At 36.1% G+C, this 20,386-nt stretch overlaps 1 protein-coding gene and 1 long non-coding RNA gene across 5 annotated transcripts in view; both read right to left on the bottom strand.

Annotated features, from left to right (window-relative positions):
* Nucleotides 1-516: 516 nt before the first annotated feature.
* LOC136254218 (uncharacterized) lies at nucleotides 517-2,684 on the bottom strand. Of its 3 annotated transcripts, none has more exons than XR_010700374.1 (10): nucleotides 2,018-2,684; nucleotides 1,829-1,872; nucleotides 1,601-1,778; nucleotides 1,492-1,551; nucleotides 1,256-1,440; nucleotides 1,061-1,205; nucleotides 930-1,010; nucleotides 791-878; nucleotides 688-737; nucleotides 517-636 (listed from the first exon to the last, which is right to left on the bottom strand). It is a non-coding gene; the product is annotated as an uncharacterized lncRNA (long non-coding RNA). The 3 variants fall into 3 exon arrangements; XR_010700375.1 differs by having other exon boundaries at nucleotides 1,256-1,364; nucleotides 1,496-1,551; XR_010700373.1 differs by having other exon boundaries at nucleotides 1,496-1,551; nucleotides 2,018-2,682.
* An 8,759-nt stretch (nucleotides 2,685-11,443) lies between these two features.
* The window catches only part of LOC136252397 (uncharacterized), a 54,745-nt gene continuing 45,802 nt past the window's right edge, over nucleotides 11,444-20,386 (bottom strand). For both annotated transcript variants that reach the window (XM_066044822.1, XM_066044821.1), the window contains 2 exons: nucleotides 16,600-17,294; nucleotides 11,444-12,990 (listed from right to left, as the gene is read on the bottom strand). In XM_066044822.1, the coding sequence (XP_065900894.1) occupies nucleotides 11,704-12,990; nucleotides 16,600-17,294 (1,982 nt within the window). In that variant the 3' untranslated portion in view covers nucleotides 11,444-11,703. The remainder of the gene's footprint in view (nucleotides 12,991-16,599; nucleotides 17,295-20,386) is intronic.

Genomic DNA, 20,386 nt, shown 5'->3' with positions numbered 1-20,386 from the left:
TTGGACAACCACTATAATGTTCCTTATCGAGTCTGTCAAATTTCCTTTCAATATTAAAAACATTAAGACTTTATTCCTTTTATATCTGGCAATACTCGTCTAGCTAATAACCACAAGCTACAGTACACAAGAAGCTCAAATGCTCTCAGCAACAACTTTTATTTTAATAGAATTGCTAGATTATGGAATGCACTACCTGTAGTTGATTGTGATCTTAGTATTAAATTTCGTCTAACACTGTGAAAAAAGCTCAGAATAATAAGGTCTATAACAGTCTTATTATTTTAGTATTGGAATGAAATAGTACAGCATATATTATTAGATTAGGACTTTACTATAACAAGCTTATTGAATACATTTAAGACAGTCATATATTAGAGATTAAATCACTAGTATAGTGCGGTGTATTATCAGACTATACTAAGCCTATTTCAACCATATATTGGCTACTATACTACTGTACTTTTTTACATTCCTATAATCTGTGGCTACCTTAATTAAATAATTTCTATAATTATATTTGTAATTTTAATTCTGTAAATATGTTAAAACCACAATAAGTACAGCTAGTAAATCAATGTCTCCTTGACCATGGCAGTATCAAATCAATTTCGTCATTTATCAGTCTTTATCCAACTGCAGCAGGTAAGACAGTAAATACAATTCACAAGTTCCATTACAAATTACCTGTATTATCATCACTATGTAGAACTCTGTGACAGTCGTCTCCCACAGCTCTAATACAAAGATGGTAAATATAATGTGTATTCTGGATAATCGTTGGACTTACAGTTTGCAACAATAAGAATCTCATAAAACAGAGACCTTGTCTGGAAACCTAGTATTACTATGTAGAACGGCGGCTAGGTCCCACAACTCTATTAAAGATGGTAAATATAACGCGTATACTGAACAATCACTGTACTTACAGTTTGTAACAATCTTTTAAAACTGAGACCGACAATCCATGTACATCTAAGACAAGTCTAATAAGACCAGGTCTCACAACCCTAAATGGAGGCAAACATAATTCATATTCTGGATTATTTGGTGCACTTACAGGTGTTATCAGTGAGTCTAACCAGACATAAAACAGCCATGCACTTAGTATGTGACTTTGTTGGGCTAATGTGTTACGTAAGCTCACAAGAAGCATCTGATACACTGATAACCAAGTCCAAGAATCTTGTAATCACTAAGTACAACTGAAACAAGACTAAATATAATATAATTTGCATACTTTCAGTGAACTTACTTTTGTTAGCAATACGAGCATGGTCAGTGAAATAAGGATAAACAAGACGGAACAGGTTCTTGAAAACACTCAACTCATTTACAGTACCAGACAAGGTAGCAGCCGTCAGCTGTTGATAAAAAGTAGTGAAAAACATGAAGAAATGAGACCGGTTCCCAGAAGAAATGAGACCAGTTTCCACAAACCTAAATGAAGGTAAATATAAATTGTATACTGGACACTCTCAGTGTACTTACTTACAGATGTTAGCAATAAGAAGAATCTCCTAGAACTGAGACCAAGTCTGTAATTCTACCCTATTGAAAAGAGAATGAATAAAAACACAATCAGGCTTAATGCACTTACAGCTGTAAGTAATTAGAAGATGACGTTGATCAACTCCGTGAAAAAAGAACAAAACTGTCCGCATATGGTCACTACCAGATTCTTTAAAGGAAGCAGCTGCCATTGAAGGAAACTAACACTGCAGATGTTGTACACTGACAGCCTGTAGAACTAAGAGGTTCGACAAGAAACTGTACCTCTGAAGAGATAATATACAAAATCGTAAGAGCAGACCATGTATACTCTTACCATTGATGGCTGATGAACTGTGTCCACTCGTCATCCGCCATAAGCTGAGATAACAGGATATACAACATGTAATACGTACACAGCAACACCAAAGTTGAATCGTTTGCAGGCCATTGTCATAAATACACAATAAACAATTTAATACGGCTAAACCTATCGTACAAGCTATCATTTTAGTCTAATACTTACTCATCTAGAGCTGTTTTTGATTGCTGCCATCGAAGGAATTGTCCACTTGGCCTGGGCGCGCCACTTCACCACTACAGCCAGCAGGGATGTACAGTTGTGGTCCATAACTATCATCGTGGCTCATTGGACGATAGCGCCGATCGCGCACACTCTCTCCGCTAGATACACCGTCGTATCACTCACATTTACAACCTCTGATACAACAATAGCGACAAAGATGGCGACTTAATTGCACCTAATACGCATGCGCACACCACTGACCCCTTCAATTTTAAACAAGCATTACTACGAACTTTTGCAGGTGTGCTAACTGTGCAAGAAAATCTAGATTTGTATGGCTCTTAGATTGAATGATTAATTTTAGTGGTATTATATGCTTTGCTATATGAAAATGTGTGTGTATGAAATTATCACAACAAACTGAAGCTAGTTAGCTAGCTATAGTGATTAACAGAAGTGTAGCTACTTATTGTAAAATCATCATGACTTTGTTTGGTACAGTAAAAAAATCTTAAGTCACATGAGATGCTTATAATGAGATGGTGAAGCTAAAAATGAGACAATAATGAGACCTGATGGTGAACCTAAAAAGTTATCACATTTAGTTAAGTAAACAAAGCCATACAAAGAATGTGTATTAAACTAAAATATAATCTGTTTCCCATAATATAAGATGGGGTTTATACTAAAGTATAAGATAGTTAGTATAATGCAAGGCTATACTGAGATTATTTGTATAGTTTAAGCCATTAGATATACCATCTTATATTCCTCTTTTTTCACAGTGTAATAAATTTCCTATGGAATCATTTTGAGCCAACTTTTGACCCTACCAATACATGTACACCACTTTTTTCATTTCTGTGACCTTGTATTGTAATAAATGTAATAAGCACCCTAAACCTCCAAATTGTGATAAACTGTAGTATTCATGGCTAGTTGATAAGTCTTTACATAATCTAACTAATTTACTTACTGTATTCTACTTAACAAGATTTACTTACTTACTTAATAGCCACTAGCACTGGTTGCTAGTGGACCCTCAGTGTGGACTGATTTTTCTTTCTTGTTGCAATTGAACTATGTTTTAGTGTATTTTACCCATGCTGTTAAAGCCTAATAAATAAATAAATAAATAAATAAATCAATATTTTTCCAGAAATGGTTTACTTTGTTAGCTGCTTGGCAAGTTGAAGCAGTTTAAAAATATGTATAATTCAAAACTCATGAACCAGATTTTCTGTTGTTGATGTCACAGGTAAAAAGTGAGAGCTATCTCAAACTATCCCAACAGTGTATGTAAACATACCAGATTGATTTATTTACTCTAATAGAACAGTCATACAAACATTTTAATAGAACAGTTAATTAAAGTATACTCTACTGTTATAGAAGAGCAATAATTTTCAGTTGTCATATTATCTACCAACCTCCACCCAAGAGCTAGAAGTGAGACTGCTAGTTGTGGTTGACAGACTGATTTTGGACATAGGGAATATAATATTATAATCTTTGATTTCGGCTTATAAGATGTTGAGACAAATGCGTACTAAATATTGCAAAGTGATGACTTAAAAACTGGGATGACAAAAGAAGAAATTTTTGAAAATTAGACAATCTGAGACTGAGAGTGATTTCAGTATGGGCTCATCACAATTATATTCGATTGCTGTATTAGAGGTAAGTACTCTATCTTGATCTTAATACTTAGGTAAGCTGAGCTCTTGACTAAACTAATTGTTTGCTATTGTCCAACTAAATTCATGCCACCCAGGAAATTTTTGAACATTATAGATCCTCTGAAATTGAATGTGTGGCTGATTTCAGCAGTTTATAATACTGCCAGTTAGTGAATATTTTCCTGACACAGTGCTGTATATTTGGTGACTAGAGTGCCCTTGATTTTGATGTTTATATAGTGTACAATTGTTGATGGGCCATGTGGGGTTTTCAGCTGATCCTCCTACTTGTTGAACTATTAAAGGCTGTATAAATTATTTATACAGCCTGTACAGCAATTCTGTACAGTACAACATATGTGCACTCAAATACAATAGTACTAGCTAGACAGGATCTTATGTTATGTTATGTTATTATCAATTTTGTCAAAAGACCGGGTTGTACAAAAGGACAAGCCTGTAGGCGTACTTCCCACAAAAAGCACATACACACCAGAAATTACAAAAACAATGACATAAGCAAATACACCTGTAAAACAAAACTACTACAAGAACAAAAATAAATACTAGCAAAACAAGAACATTAAATATACAGAAGATTCAAAAAAGAAAACGACGGAGGGCTAAACGGAACAAGGGTGGCTGTTAATTCGCAGGATGGTATGGGGTATGGTATTCCACAGAAATGGGCTGTTCGCAAAGAAAGAGGAACGAAACGAATTGATAGACGATGTCACAGGCCGGAGAGATAGAGGGTGACACCTTGTGGGAGCTTGGGACAACTGAAAATGTTCACTAAATGGTAAGGAATTCCTGTGGTAGAGACTATCATGAATGCAACAAATAGTAAAGTAGTTGTGACGCTGTTGAATGGTAGGCCACTTTAATGCTTGGATGCATTCGTCAGAAGACTTACTCCAACAGTGAGATGAAGGAATCCACCTACTATTGGAAGCCCAACGGGTAGCTCTACGCTGAACAGATTCCAGAGCATTGATGTTTTTAGCAGTATGAGGATGCCAAACTGGACTGGCATATTCCATAACGGGGCGGACAATGCATTTGTAAGCAGTAGATTTAATGGATGAAGGAGCATTGAACAGGCAGTGGCAAAGAAAATTGAGTGCTTTAGTAGCTTTAGCTGAAACATATTTACAGTGTACATTCCAGTTCAGCTTTGTGTCAACTATAATGCCTAGGTATCGAATTACAGGATGGTGTAGAATAACAGAAGAATCTAGATGGTATGAAGGTAAAATTGGGGAACGCTTGTTGGAAATCACTATGCTATCACATTTAATTGGATTGAGACGCAAGAGCCACTTTTTCGCCCACTGAGCTATACTTGAGAGATCAAACTGCAACAATTTAACATCATCAGGTGATGAGATTTCCTTGTAGATCGTGACATCATCAGCAAATAGTTTGACTTTGCTGTGAGATATAACAGAGGAAATGTCATTAATGAAAAGTAAAAAAAGAAGAGGGCCTAAGACTGAACCCTGGGGCACCCCTGAGGTAACCGGAAGCCATGAGGAAAACCTCCCATTAACTACAACATGCTGGCGTCGACTTGTTAAAAATGCCTTTAATTAAATCAAAATATCACCAGAGATTCCAAGAGATTCCAACTTCAACAGTAAACGAGGATGGGAAACAGAATCAAAAGCCTTTGCTAGGTCTAAGAAAATGCAGTGAGTACTACTACGCTGTTCCAGAGAAGTTGCCCAATCATTAACTGCCTCCAATTGCAAAAGTAAAGAAACAGTAGAGCATTTGTGGCGAAAACCAAATTGACAGTCATTAAGAAGGTTGTGTTGTTCAAGAGCAGCAACAAGTTTGCGATCGATAATTCTCTCCATAACTTTAATAACAATGGAAGTTAGGCTTATAGGACGGTAATTACTTGTAGCATGTTTGTCGCCTTTCTTATGAACTGGAACAACATTGGCACTAACCCAGTCTAATGGCAGTTTCCCAGATGATAGTGATAGTTGGAATGGTTGTGCCAAAGAAGGTGCAAGAAATTCTGCACCTAACTTCAGTAAGCGTGCAGGAAGCAAATCTGGGCCACAGGACTTATCACACTGTAAAGAAATTAACTCTTCAAAAACATCCTTAGCAGTAAATTGAATAGAATCAATGATGGGTGGGTGAATAGACAATGATTCTCTCAACCCTGGGATATCAGAACCATCGTCAACAGTAAACACTGAACTAAAATAGGCATTAAACGCCTCTGCTTTGTTGGAATCTTCAGTTAAATTCTCATCATTATGGAGCAAAGGTGAGATAGGAGAACGGTTTCCTTTAAAGGAGTGTAGCCATCTCCAAAATGGTTTAGGGGAGTCAAAGTATTGCTTAGATAAATTGGAAACATGAGTCTCGGTATCCTGTCGTGTTCTAGATCTAACCAAGTTACTAATTTGTTTATATTTGGATTTGATAACATCAGAGGTAGGGGATTTGACCATACGCTTATACAAGCGACGTTTTAACTTAATCAAATGAATGGTTTCATGGGAGAACCAATGTTTCACTTTAGACTTCTTCCACTGCACCTTAGGAATAGCAGAATCAGCAGCACAAAAGAAAAGATCTTTCCACATTGACCATGCCTCATCAATGTTATCAGATGGGATACAAGACCATGGTACATGACTCAAAACTTCACAAAAGTGTTGAAAATCAGCCTTCTTATAATTGTATAACAAGCGTGAACAGGTCGCCTGTTTTGGCAGGGCTACAGCCAGAGAAAACTGTATCGCATCATGATCAGTACCAGGTAGATTGTCAACAGGCTGAACACATGATACAAGGTTAGGATTGTTCACAAAAATGAGATCCAGAATATTATCTTGCCTGGTTGTAAAGTTAACTAATTGAGTTAGATAGTTATCACAAATCAAGGAACAAAATAAAGAAGTACAAGGAGATGGAACTGATGGAGAGATCGTTGACCAGTTGATATGCGGTAGATTAAAATCTCCACATAACACAATTGGGTACTTTGATTGAGTAGAAAGTAATGAATAGTTTAAAGAATTCAATGCAGATACGTCAGAATTAGGCGAGCGATAAAATGTACCATCTTAGAATGAAACTCCTTTGAAAATGCTAACAAACTCACCCTGTTTGGATATGGATATCAGAGTATAGCCAGCTGCAGAGGATAATAAGACAAAATGATGATTTGAAACTTGGAACCACCTCTTCTTGCTGATCATGCAATTTCAACTGATGGTTCATCTCATTAGCAACATTAGCTTTTAAAAGGCTTACATTATATCAATATAAATTATTGCAATAAAGTTATGGCTACTGATAACTTGCGAAGGCCAAATCATAAACATAATTTTTGAGCAATAAAAGTGGACGTTCAAAGGCACTACCCTTTAAGGATTCCCTCCTTTCATAGATCACCACTTAGAATAGTTCCCAGAATTGTCATTTCAGTGGTTAGCACATCTGACAAGTACTTCTTAAACCACAGCGGCACATCAGGATTCATGTTCAGATTAATTTTTTCAACCAAAAATGAAATGACCTAAATGGTCATTAATAATTTCTACAGCCAATGGGGCAAGTGTTTGAATTTGTATATCACTCAAGATTTCTTTACTAAATTTTAAGGAATAGACACTTAAATCCAGCTACTTATATTGTAATTTGCATGCAATTTTCCCTTGTTATGCTCTGACTATATAGTCCTAGTCCATATTAGGGCTGGGCGGTATTGGAGTTTCGCTTCACGACATATCGTGCAGAAATATATCACGATATTACTATTTATCGCGGTTATTAAAGATGACTGCTATATTAGAGTAGCTGACTGTTCTATTAGAGTATCTCGATCTTTGTAAAAAAAATTGACTAGCTAGTACTAGGTCCTTGTTTGCAGTAGTATCACGTGATTATTTGAGGTGCATTATAACAACCTTAAGGGCTTAATAAGCTGTCACAAACACTAAAAATCGTAATAATATCGATATCGTGACATTATCGTTTCACCGAAATCTACGCGATACAGATATCGTTTCATTGCAATACCGCGGTATTACTATAATACCGAGAAACCGCCCAGCCCTAGTCCATATGTAATGCTGGTTGTGTGTTGTCCATGGACTCCACATGCCACAATGTTTTATGCTTAATTTATACAGATAGTCTGATGATCTTACTTAATCACTGATGCTTTAGTGCATACCATCATCAGTAAATTGTTTCATCAACAATGAAAAACATATTCACAGGTGCCAATGTGTTAATTGAGCATTATACAAGCCATTGACAAAGTTCTGCATGCAATCTTCTTAACATTGTATGCGTAGTTCTGCATGTGTGCTTCTCAATGATTGTTTCAATCATATGTGTTAGTTATAGTCCAGGAAACAAATTTGTCAGTACATTACTTGAGTGGGAGCTCAAGACCGAGACTTTTGGGGACTGCTGCAACATGAATTTTTTTCTCACAATCATGATAAGGTGATGCCAACTCTTGTTTGCAATCTTCTGTCTTCCTAATCACTGGACTGGCTGGCCATGAACTAGATGTAGTTTTGGTTTTATTTATGTACTTTATGGCCGGGCTTGCACTTGATGTGCTACAGAAGTTTTGTCACCACATGCTGGAATGATATACCCATCAGTCACATCAAAGTTGTAATGTTAGCCTAAAAATTCAAAAGAACAAAGAAGTGATCGTGTACTACTAATATTACGTATGTGTTTCGATGTTGTACAGATTTCCTACTGCCCGTGTCTCTATATATGTATCAAGTCTGTGCTATGCAAGAGACTTGAAATAGAGAGGTTACATTAGCTATCTTTTTGCCTTTTTGCATTGTCATTTTACAAGTATGTAGTTCAAATAATTATTACAAAATCTTTAATTTGTGCAATATAAATCTTTGTACAATAAAAGCCTATTAATACATTCAATTGCATGAACAGCTATGTGTAAGTATGAGGGTTGCTTTTGGCAGATACTTACTAAAATGCTTCCGTCACTATGCATGGCATGTGACTACTGTGGCACAGCTGCTATATATAATGTACAAGTGGTGATTATTCTATGTAAGTTGCCAGCATTGGTCCACAGTTCATTTTGTCCAATAACATGTACGTTTTATTTTGATGGCTGGTTAAATGTTGATGTCCTAAAGTATATAACAGTGTGGGCTATTTGTCTATTTTAGCTATATATAGCTAGCACTTGACAGCCAGTACTGGGGTGACCAGCAAGGATGTTCCATCTACCCCAGCATACTTTGGCCTTTCCATGCAGAGCTCTCTGGTGGGATATAACACAAATGGTTAGTAGCTATATTAGTTAGTTTAAAGAAATCATGCTGATCCCATTTGTGTGGGTGGTTATGTGCACTTGCCTTTTGTAGACTGCACAAGTCATTGGGACCATGTACAGATATTAATATGCATTCACTAAATTTTAATGCCAATTAAGATAAGATTCTGCATGGTTATTTACATGCAGGTGTGCTTTTAGGATGACAACTTTTAAGGCTTGACTCAAAGTAAAATTAAACAGTATCACTGAAGGTGGTGCTTGGTTACACAACTACCCAAAACTTATACAGTTATTGTGCCTGTGCCTTCAAATATTTTTGTGACATGTGAAATTGTATCTTCCAAAACTTTCATAACTGCCTTGTTGAGCCTTCAAATTATTCTGCAATTGTCCTATCTGTCAACAATATGCCATGATATTATTTCTTTGAACTGTATAGTCCTTCACATATACAATTTCTTAATGGACCTTACTTGTCTTGGTACGTATATAGGCATAACTTAATTTTGTGTAATGATAAAATAAATGTTCAAGTTCTGCATGAACATGTTCTGATTGTTGGAATTGTGTAATTGAAATTGTTTATCTGTAGTACAGCTGACGTGCAGCTGTCTATGATCCTCTTGAGGTACAACAAATCTGGTGCTGCACCTACGTATACAATATTATATAATATTGGTCATATCTACACACCTACTATTTGCTTATTAAAAAGTAGCTATACATTGTCAGGTATGTTGCTACACTCACAATGATTTCTTAAGGAACACTGTAAGCATGGGCATTAAGTTAATAAACTATATCTGTAGGTGATTTACACTATGTATAATATATAATATTTCAGACTGCTGTGCAATTTGTGATCTTTACTTTGGCTAGCTTCACAAGATTTGAATCATACTTTTAAATTTACTGATATGCCTTTTGAATCGTCAGAAAAATCATGCAGATCACCTTTAAAAAAATTTTCTTTAATAAAGTATTATGCCACAACATACACTGTAACTACCTGTTACATCAAATATTTGCTAAAAATGTACTGACAATATGTGCATGATCATGTAATTTCTCCAAAACTTCACGACTTAATTCTGGAATTGAAACCATGAGTGTCATAACAATTGTAATTAATTTTGATAATTTCTTATGATTCGTATATGCCACTACTGTGATGCTTTGTCTTCCTATTATACCACAAATTACACCTGCAGCTGCATATAAGCCTAAATATACCACACCTGAGGTTGATATCAAAAGCATCACGCTGTGGTATATAACTGATATACTATGGCAAACTGTGGTATATAAGCGATATACCATGCTTTGTGGCTACGTTTACCATGATATACATTCTGCAAAATCCTTATCTAAACAGTAAACAAGTCTCCAATAACAAGTGCCTAAATCAACAATCAGCCAAGTATTCATCTGAACAAGGAGAAGGATTATCGATGAATTCTTGTCTCCTTGGGTACATGGGGATGGTACTGCTAAAGAGTCTAAAACGGCAAGGATTTCTACTGATTTCGGTCTTCAACAGGTGCTGTTTCACTATAAATTGCTATCTATATAATCATTGTATCTACTGGGGTGTAGAAAATAACAGTTATAACGCGATTTCTCAGAATATGACAAAAACATACACACTCACTCCCGTGTGTGTATTTTTGTCATATCCCTCGTAACTGTGTTATAACTAATAGTGTTCTGCGATACAGTGAATTTTGTGTATCACGTATCACCATCAATAAACTGTTTGATACGATACTGTATCACGACACTATAATGAAATGGTCATGACTATTTATGACTGGCACATTAGCTAAAATAGTTGTAACAATATCTTATTATCTGTACCTTAAAGAGCCAACACTGATTCTACATTCACTGTGTATACAAATTTCTTAGTTTATTCAGTGAGTGATGATAAACTACAGTATGACAAAAGCTAGTGTGTTTAGTATGAAAGTACATCTCTACCTGGATACCTGCCTCTATTACACCACCCAGACAATTTGCTACCACAAACATTATAATGCATGCTCCCACAAAGGCTTGTCCGGATTACTCAGGATTTTGATGAGTTGTCAAGATCATAAAGATGGCTAGTATCAGGAGATTGTTTATTTCTTAGTGGTACAGTCCTTTATACTTGAAGTGCAACCATTTAGAAGACCCGGGTAAGAATATTTTAGCCATAACAGGCGTTAACAGCAGCACTAATACATGCACATTTGTATGGCTTCTCGTGACGTTGCATTTTAACGCATAGAGGTTTTCTATTTGAGTATCTAGATCACTGTTACAGTAATAGAGCAATCACTGACTGTTTCTACTGGAAACTTCGATAAATCGATACCTTCTAAGTACAGTATCGTATCGTGATACTTATTTGCTGTATCGATATATTGCCATATCGAAATGTATTGCAGACCCCTAATAACTAATATAATTCACACAAAGTGACACCTATATGAAATGTATGCATATACTTCTGTCTACTTAATGTGATTTGTATACCACAACATGTACAGTACTGATAGCTAGGAGTATAACACATACATATAATATCATACTCCATTTTGTAAACGAATTACCACTCAATAACTTCATAACAAAACCAAATAAAGCAACTACAGATATAGTTATACTGGTGCTGTTGCATATACTAGAAAAAATTGATTTGGGAACTAAAAATCTTAGAACATAAATTGAAGATGGCTTGTTTGGTCTGATTTCAGTGCTTCCCACGGTTGATCACTTGATGATCTTTTAGTGATGTACTGAGTCAACTCTTTTGTAAATGAAGTATGATCAATATCATGATGAAGTTGAGTGGGTCCATCCTCTGTCAGTGATGGAAACTTCTCCATTGTAAGAGCAACTGCTCCTTTTACATTAATCTCAATGTTACGTAATTTGATATAGTACATGTACTCAGCACTACCAGGGACTTGGTGTATTATTCTACAATTTTGTATTGCTTGTGATAAAGTAATGTGTTCTGGTATTCCATCAATATAATCATATGGTGTATAACCATTATCATTCAAAGCCATCATATCTGCACCATGTTGTATCAAATATTGTGTAATATGAGCGTGTCCAGTCATGTAAGCCATGTGTAGTGGAGTGAGTGAACCGTTATCACACATGTTCACATCTACTTCATATTCTTCTACTAAAAAGCAAACAACATGAAAACACCAAGTAAAGACAGCATAGTGAAGAAGAGTAATGCCACTCTTAGTGGATTTAAAGAATGTTTTAACTCCACATATTTTTAGAAAATTAACAATAAATGATTGTGGTGCTATGTAAAAAACTTGATAGACCAATAATGTTGAATTATTATCATCAACCACATAAGGGTCTACAGAGTACTCTTTCGCTAACAATTCCACAACATCTATCTTTTGATTAAGAACAGCTGCATACAGAAGATTTTGTGAGGACCCATTTTCACAATATATCCTCCCAGCAGCAGTTATATTACAAGGTTTTAGTAGATGTCTAATTTCTGACATGTTACCATTAAGTAAAGTTGAAATGAGTGCCTCATACGTATCAACTGAATATGTTGTTACACTGCTTGAAGAGTATGCTTGCTTTTTATTGACATCTTTATGTCCATAAAATGACTCCAGTAACTGGGATACAATATGGACATGAGAGTCATCTCTTAGTCTCACATGATCAACCTCCACTACCCACCCACTCAACTTCATCAACTCTTCACAAGCAGGATACCTCCACACTTTACTGATAAATGTCTTGTTAGCCAGTTTGATTTGACGATACTTGTTATCATTTGCGTGTTGAATAATGTTGTCAAAGATCTTTCTCAGTGTTGACAAGGTAGCCTCTAGATCTTCAGGACCCAGGGAAGTTATGATTTTGTCAAGTTGTTTGGATAACATGTTAGTGAAGTCCAGAGGTTCTGGTATATCACTGACATCAGTATGGTCTGTGTTATCAGAAACTACCTGTGTGCGAATAACTATAATGACTATGTGTCACATAATAAAGCTGGAGTGCTATACCAGCATAATGCTAGCATATTAGGTGAATATTTCAAACTATGGAGCTTGAAAATAGATCAATACTCCCTAATAGAGCAGTCAGTGGAAACAGCAAACTGCAATAGAGCACTCAAATGCATTGTGCATAGCTCCTTAGATCCATGCTCTCTAATTGAACAGTCACTTTGTAGCAAAACACTCTAATAGAGCATTCACTGATTAAAATGTTCCTGTAAGAAATGTGGTTAACCTACAGCCCTGCAGGAGCACAATGTAAGCATAACGGGAACACTGAAGAGCATAATATTATTGATAACAATTTTGGGAAATCTTGAAAGCATTTTGGGAAAACTTTGAGGGAATCTGACTATGGGTATTTGTAAATCTGTATATAAGATTAAGGGAAACTTCAGATAGTGATAATTTTACTGTACATCAAGCCACTAGTGTAGCTGCAGTAGGTATAGATGACTAACCTCGTTTCATTGCTTTTTATTGCTATGATATCTACTTCAATTTATTTTTTCCGTTGTTCACTATTTTTGTAATAACATAATATATTGGTGAACCAGTGCTGCAGCGCATACTGCAACAAAGGAAGAATAACACCAGACCTTTTATAAGAACTACGTACATGTAATTGTTCGAGTGAATGCATATCTCAACTATCAATTACTGAATTGTGTGTTACACTCGCTATACAGCATTACACACACAAAGAACTGTGCTAGCAGTACCATTGTGGAAATCACAGTACTGTATTAGTGAAGAAAGAATAAAGGAGCAAATCCATGATTTATTATTTATATTGAGCAGTCAGCCTTGCTGGTATGCTCAGGAAAAATGTTAGCTACAATACACAAACCATCCATGCATTGTAGCTATTGTGACTGCATGACTTGGGCTGAAGCGAAATCAAACAGTGAAGATATCAAGCCTGTGTCCTTAACTATAGTTGAGTTATGCTTGAGGCATCAGTTAATTTGTTAGTCAGTTAGCAGAAAATTCAGTTAAATAAACAATCTTTAAAATTCCAATGGTATTTATTGGAAGGGTTTTGGGATCATTCTGCAGACATTTTTGGACTTACTATACCCAACTGTAACTGCCAAGTTGTTGTGAAGGAAAACATGAGGCTGGTTATATTGTGATATTTTTGACTAGCTGCAGAAAAGCCCAAATCTACAATGATTAGCATTGTCCTGATGGCTTATAATTACTATCCGGATACTTAATCAATATCCATATATATCAAACGGTACAGTAGTACTGCTTAAGTAGGGATTGTCCTGAAAATTTTACCTGCCACCCAAAATTCTGCCTTTACAAATCATCCTAGAGACATTTTATGCAATGAAAATCACCTTTACAGAAACAGTACTAGACCATGTAATATATAAAACAGCATTAAATATAACAAAACACTTACAGGTGGCTGGATTATCTGGATATAGAATTTTTTAAAATTGCCAAAACTCGAATTTTAGTCTCACTGCCACACTCACTGACCACAATCACAAGGCTAAAGGCCAAATGAAGCAGCGTATGGCCACCATTTTACACCACAATACCAAACTCACCGGTAGGATGTGCTTTTTGGGGTTCTGATGAGTATAGACCCTCTGCGTTTTGTCTTTCAGTTCTTTTATCTTCAATCAGGCTGCTTGTCTTCTTCATCCAACGAAACCATCTCAAGGTTTCCTTTCTTCTTCTTCTTCATTCAAACCATATAATTTTCCGTATCAACACTTTCTTTCAGCAACATAGATGCCATAGAATTATTTCAGAGCTGGATTTCAGTCCTGGTGCTACTATAAGACTAGATCTATGCAAGTTCGCGATTGGGATCCTGTTTGTGATGGGTTTGCGACTATGCCCATCAATTAAAGATCTAGGTGGACTAATAGTGATAGAGTACGGAGACCACACCTCTTAACATTCTAACTGTGTACTTAACAGTAAACAAAATGACCTCAGTCTAGTTAGCTGTACACCTTAGTCTCATCCCCCAGATCCTTACTCAAGTACGCTTATCGATTTTAGATTATAAGTGCGCATAGAAAGGGTCTGATGAACATCCCCATCCAGTCTTGTCCAGCCAATCCCCAGAATCTTGGAGGCATTAATTGGTGCTGAATGACTATACAAGAGGTGAAGGTTATGCCATTGCGTCATGAAGCCACAAATTAAACGTCTGCAAAGACCTAGGAGTGAACTGAGAAATGGTAAGATTACTCTCTGACAAGCACGACTAGCACTCCTCGACACTAGAGCCGGTGTTTGTAGAGCTGTAGTTTCCAATGCATGCTTATAATCTAAAATCGATAAGCAAGCTTGAGGAAGGGTGTGAGGGACGAGACCATGCACACCTTTTGGCTGATTCGAGATATATACTCTAATATAACAGTCATGTATGATATTCTGATAGAACAATCACAAGTTACATTGTAGCTAGCTGTGCTACAACAAAAAACTTAAACAAACTAATATTTAAAAAAATTTAAAAATGAAGTAGGGATCTATGTAACAAAAGGTAGTGAAACAGGAGATGAATGATGGTAATACAGCATAGCTCATTGGGAAAGTCCCACTTTGGCACGTTAGCGTAGTACCAAAGTATAGGGACGTTCCCACTGAGCTATGCTGTAATATCATCATTCATCTCTTGTTCCACTACTTTTTGTTGCATAGATCCCTACTGAATTTACAATTTCTAAAATATTAGTAGTAGTATATAGGACAATACAGATATCTGTATACCAGCTCATGTTGCTGAACTCAATAGAGCAGTTGTATAAATTAGAATACAACATTCAGCAAACAGTGTGAAGCTATAATTATTAAAATGACACACAAACTATAAAAATAGTAACTTTGTGCTGTATTTCAGGATATTGTCTAGCAAAACAATTCATTTCCTAAAGTAGCAATTTTAATTGATTTTCCTTGCCTGCTATCTTTTCTACAGGTAACCAGTACACTGAGTTCATTTCCAAGCAGTGTACAAAACAACTACAGTGTTAGAAAATGCAACCTTTAAAAGACTAGTTTCAAGAGCATTTTGATATCTTAAGTGTTGACAGTAGTGTTAGCAGTTGAGATGCATTGATTTTGCCAGCAAAAGGTGTGGTATAATAATAACTGAAAAGTATGCTTCACGGCTTCTCTGAATAGTGCGACTGCATTAGAGTGATTGACTGCTCTATTAGATTCACATACAGATATCTCTGGTATGGCACCAAATTCTTTGTTTTTGTTAAATGGACACTAGGAAACGTAATCTCTTTGTAACTCTTTTCGTCAAAGCATTGAGATACTCTAAGGAGAACAGTCATACACAACAACATACTGTATACATTCAGCCAAAAGTTTCAGAACACATCTTCTTGATATGGGAAAAGTATCTGAAGAATGAGATTCTCAGCCACTAAGTCAGAGTAAATGAAAATTAAAAGAACTGCTGGAAAGAAAAAACTAGGCAAAAAGACAAAAAAAAAATGATCCCTATTATAATAGCTAAATCATGACTGTTTTTATTTGATACACTGTACAATTTTTACATAATCAACCTACTTCTTTTGATTGTGGTGACAAGTTTAGTTCAGTATCATCAATTTTTATACATTTGATTTTGTGATCAGTCAATTTCATAACATCCTGAGAAGTAATCTGGTACTGTAACAAGTGAGACTTCACTGTTGTTGAGATTTGATATATAAAAACAACACAACCTTCTTGTGCACCTCGGAAAATGATTGATCCTCTTTTAAGACGAAAACACTCATACATGATGCTCTGAATGCTTTTCTTTGCCTTTAAGGTAAAATCACCTCCAACATATTTTATTTCTAGTTTATGAGTTCTTGGCATGAAGCTCTTGATATCTAGTAACTCTCCATCCTCAGACAACAAGTCTAGGTCCTTCAAAATAGAAGACTGCAACTCTTTAGAGAAATCATCCAGTAGTTTTATGGTTTCTTCACACTCGGTGAACTCAACAAGTGCCAGTAACAGCTCATAATCATACATGCTACAATATTTACCAATCCAAAGAAATAGGTCATCTGTGTTTGTTATTTTGACAAAAGCTTCATCAGTGGAAAAAATTGTTTGATTTTCATCATCACTTGCTGATAAAGTTAATATCAATTCTCTGACATCATACTTTTGCTGCTCAAACTCATGTTTGATCTTTATAGCAACTTTCGCATATTTTCCTTTTAATTTTGTGATGGTACGAGAACGTAACTGTCTCTCATCAGACTCTTCTAAAAAATGATAACAAAATTATTAAATATGTTATTTCAACAATAGCTACCAACTATATGTAATATTAAACTGTAACTGAACATTGGTTATTGCCATGCACAAGTATGATTTCTGAATCATGCAGAAAATAAAGAATACATGGGTTTTCTGGTTACTACGTACATTTGAGGATATGTATCTTCTTTAATACACAAAACAGTAACAAATGGTTCATTTCAAGTAGAGATACAGCAATATTTATCAATATACTGATAACCGATTACATTGCATACAAAATTACCAATTCTGAACCGATATTTTTAGTAGTGGGTTGCATCTGAATACAGATTTTTTAGTATGGACACTACAATAAATGGTAAAAAATAGCTAAAAGGTAGTTGCCAAAATGCTTTTGTAAAAAGGGAATAGACTTGTGACAAAGGTGTGATGACAAGGTCTGAGCAAAGAAAAATATAGCATAATCTAGGAATTGAACCTTGGCTATTTAGAAACAGCTAACAGCTTAAGTCTCACGCTTTACCCCCAGTACTACATGATCTACTATGAGCAAATATCATTATCTTGAGTGAAATAGCTGCAATATTTTACTGATTTCTGATATTACTGATATCAATACCAATATTTATATTGGTACCGACTAGTGTTGCACTGATAATCGGTCGCAGTGGCGTAGCCAAGGGGAGGCATTTGCCCCCCATCACTAAGTGATGTTTTTTTAAAACTTCCGTCACAAGCTTTCCAGTAACTGACATGCATCCCAAATTACTGTTTGTGCGCTACCACGCGAGTGCACACAACATTCAACTCGTTTGTGAATGGTGATAATAATTCTTGCGCGTTACAAGCAATTAATAAAACGATGCGCTAAAAATAAGGTATGCCCCAATCCCCAGGGGTTCCCCCGTGTAGACTATGCTTTCAGGCGAATGAAAATATTAGACAAAATTCTATATTTAGCCTACACTACTCAGGTGATAGTGTATTTTTTGAATCTAAAGACAGATCAGGGATGACCCGTTTAAAGTGACTTGGCAAGAGTCGCAACTCAGAAGTGACAAGTGATATGCAATGATGCTACAAACCTACGAGGTGATAAAGTGTTAAATGGACAAACTTTATTTTCCCGAGTTAATCACACTGGATCTTCGTAGTTACAGTGTAGTGGCATGCCAATTAAATTTTTTTCACTTTGTCATCCAGTCAGATGATCCGTCACAAGCTTACAAATTCTGCTAACAGGAAAGGTATAGAGTTGGGATTTCGTGCAATACATGGCATTTGAATTTCGCCTGCTGAAGTGAGTGAGCTCGTCATACTATGCCAGTGTATTAGGACTGCAGCACAGACTGTGGCTGACGTAAGTAACTGTGACACATTGTATTTGTACTAAAATATTCACAATATAGTTCTACTGGATTGTGGACGAACTTGTTGGAGGAACTTGTTGGAGTACAGTTGTGGCACGTGCAATGATGCTCGACGAAAATATTTCCATTGATAAGTGATAACTGCATGGTAGCAATCAGTAATGAAGTAGTTATGTAGCTAGTTACATAAGCTGTAATAATACAACACCGTATGTTGGCTAGCCCGTCATTGGGTCATTAGCCTTTTGTGCAATTATGAAAAATGTCGAGTGTTTTGTGGGGGATGCCTGCCCCCCACCACCGTCTGGCTAGCTACGCCCCTGATCGGTTGAATTATCAGTAACAAATAATTTTACAAATATAGGTATTGGTTACAAAGCGGAAATAATTTGCTGATTAACCGAAACCCACAATGAATTATTGACAGCAATGAACAAGTGAAAGCAGTGAATGCAGCAGTAAGTGGTACAACATTTTATTTGCTGTAACTGTAACTGTTTATAGGCTTGTTTGTTTACGAAAGAATGGCTGCAAGGCTATAGCATGCTGTGTATTATATTTATCGGCCACTCACGCAATTAGTCCACAAAGGGCCTGGAATCCCACTAAAATTACTGTTTGATAAGCTGGATTAGCTGTTTTATAACTACTTGGCTTTTCCATGAAAGGGGTTAGTGGCAAAACTTTGTAAAACCCATCTGCCCATGAAATTAATTATATTGATTACATCAAGACACAAGGTAGCACGGAACTATGTATGTGTGAAAATTACGTTTTGTTTCTTCCTGTAAATACACTCACGGTGTGGTGCGGCGGCTTTCTTGGCCACACAACACGTTCCCTTCTCAAATTCGAATCATTTTTATACTGCAAATGCCATCCACTTTCAGCACCCCACATACTAAATTTGAGCAAGACTGCTAACGGAATCGTGAAATATATATTTAATAGTTATACCATGGCCAAGACGGATTTGCCTGATATATATATGCCCAAGCCCGAGGGCTACAGGCCCGAGGACGTGGGCATATATATCAGGCAAATCCTGAGTGGCCATGGTATAAGTAATCTAATCAAAAACAGCCAAGCTGTAAAAAAAGGAGTGCGGCCCTTGAAAAGGCTATGGTGAAAAAAGATGTGAAATCCAAGGTGGCGGCCAAGAAATGATGTGATGGTAGGTTAATGGAAAAATTTTTAATAAAGACAATTCAGGTGAATTTGGTGCCGCTTGGTCTTGGCACAAAATTCACCTGAATTGTCGTTATTACAATTTTTACCATTAACCTACCATCACAGCCATTTCTTGGCCGCCACCTTGGATTTCACATCTTTTTTCACCATAGCCTTTTCAAGGGCCGCACTCCTTTTTTATAGCTTGGCTGTTTTTGATTAGATTTCACTTTTTTTTTGTATTTGTATATCCCAAAGCCGGCCTATGGCCAGCTTTGGGGCTTTTAAACCTATTTTATTTATTTTTTACCACAGGAAAAAGAAAAAGATGAAGCAGGTTTTATAAACACTTTAACTTATTCAGTAAATGTACAAATTATATATATAATGTATATATTTATTACATGTCAAATAATCCCCACGCATAATTTGCAGCTGATCTCTCTACTGGGTGACTTGAAATGTAGCTGAACTCTCTATAGGGTGATTTGCTTGTACGTAGATGAACTCTTTACAGAATTCTCTCTACAGGGCTATCTTGACTCTAGCTGAAC

Source organism: Dysidea avara, chromosome 4 (genome assembly GCF_963678975.1).
Source record: "Dysidea avara chromosome 4, odDysAvar1.4, whole genome shotgun sequence".
Lineage (NCBI taxonomy): Eukaryota > Metazoa > Porifera > Demospongiae > Dictyoceratida > Dysideidae > Dysidea > Dysidea avara.
The sequence above is the reverse complement of the archived record's forward strand: the minus strand, read 5'-3'. Positions and strand labels throughout refer to the sequence as shown.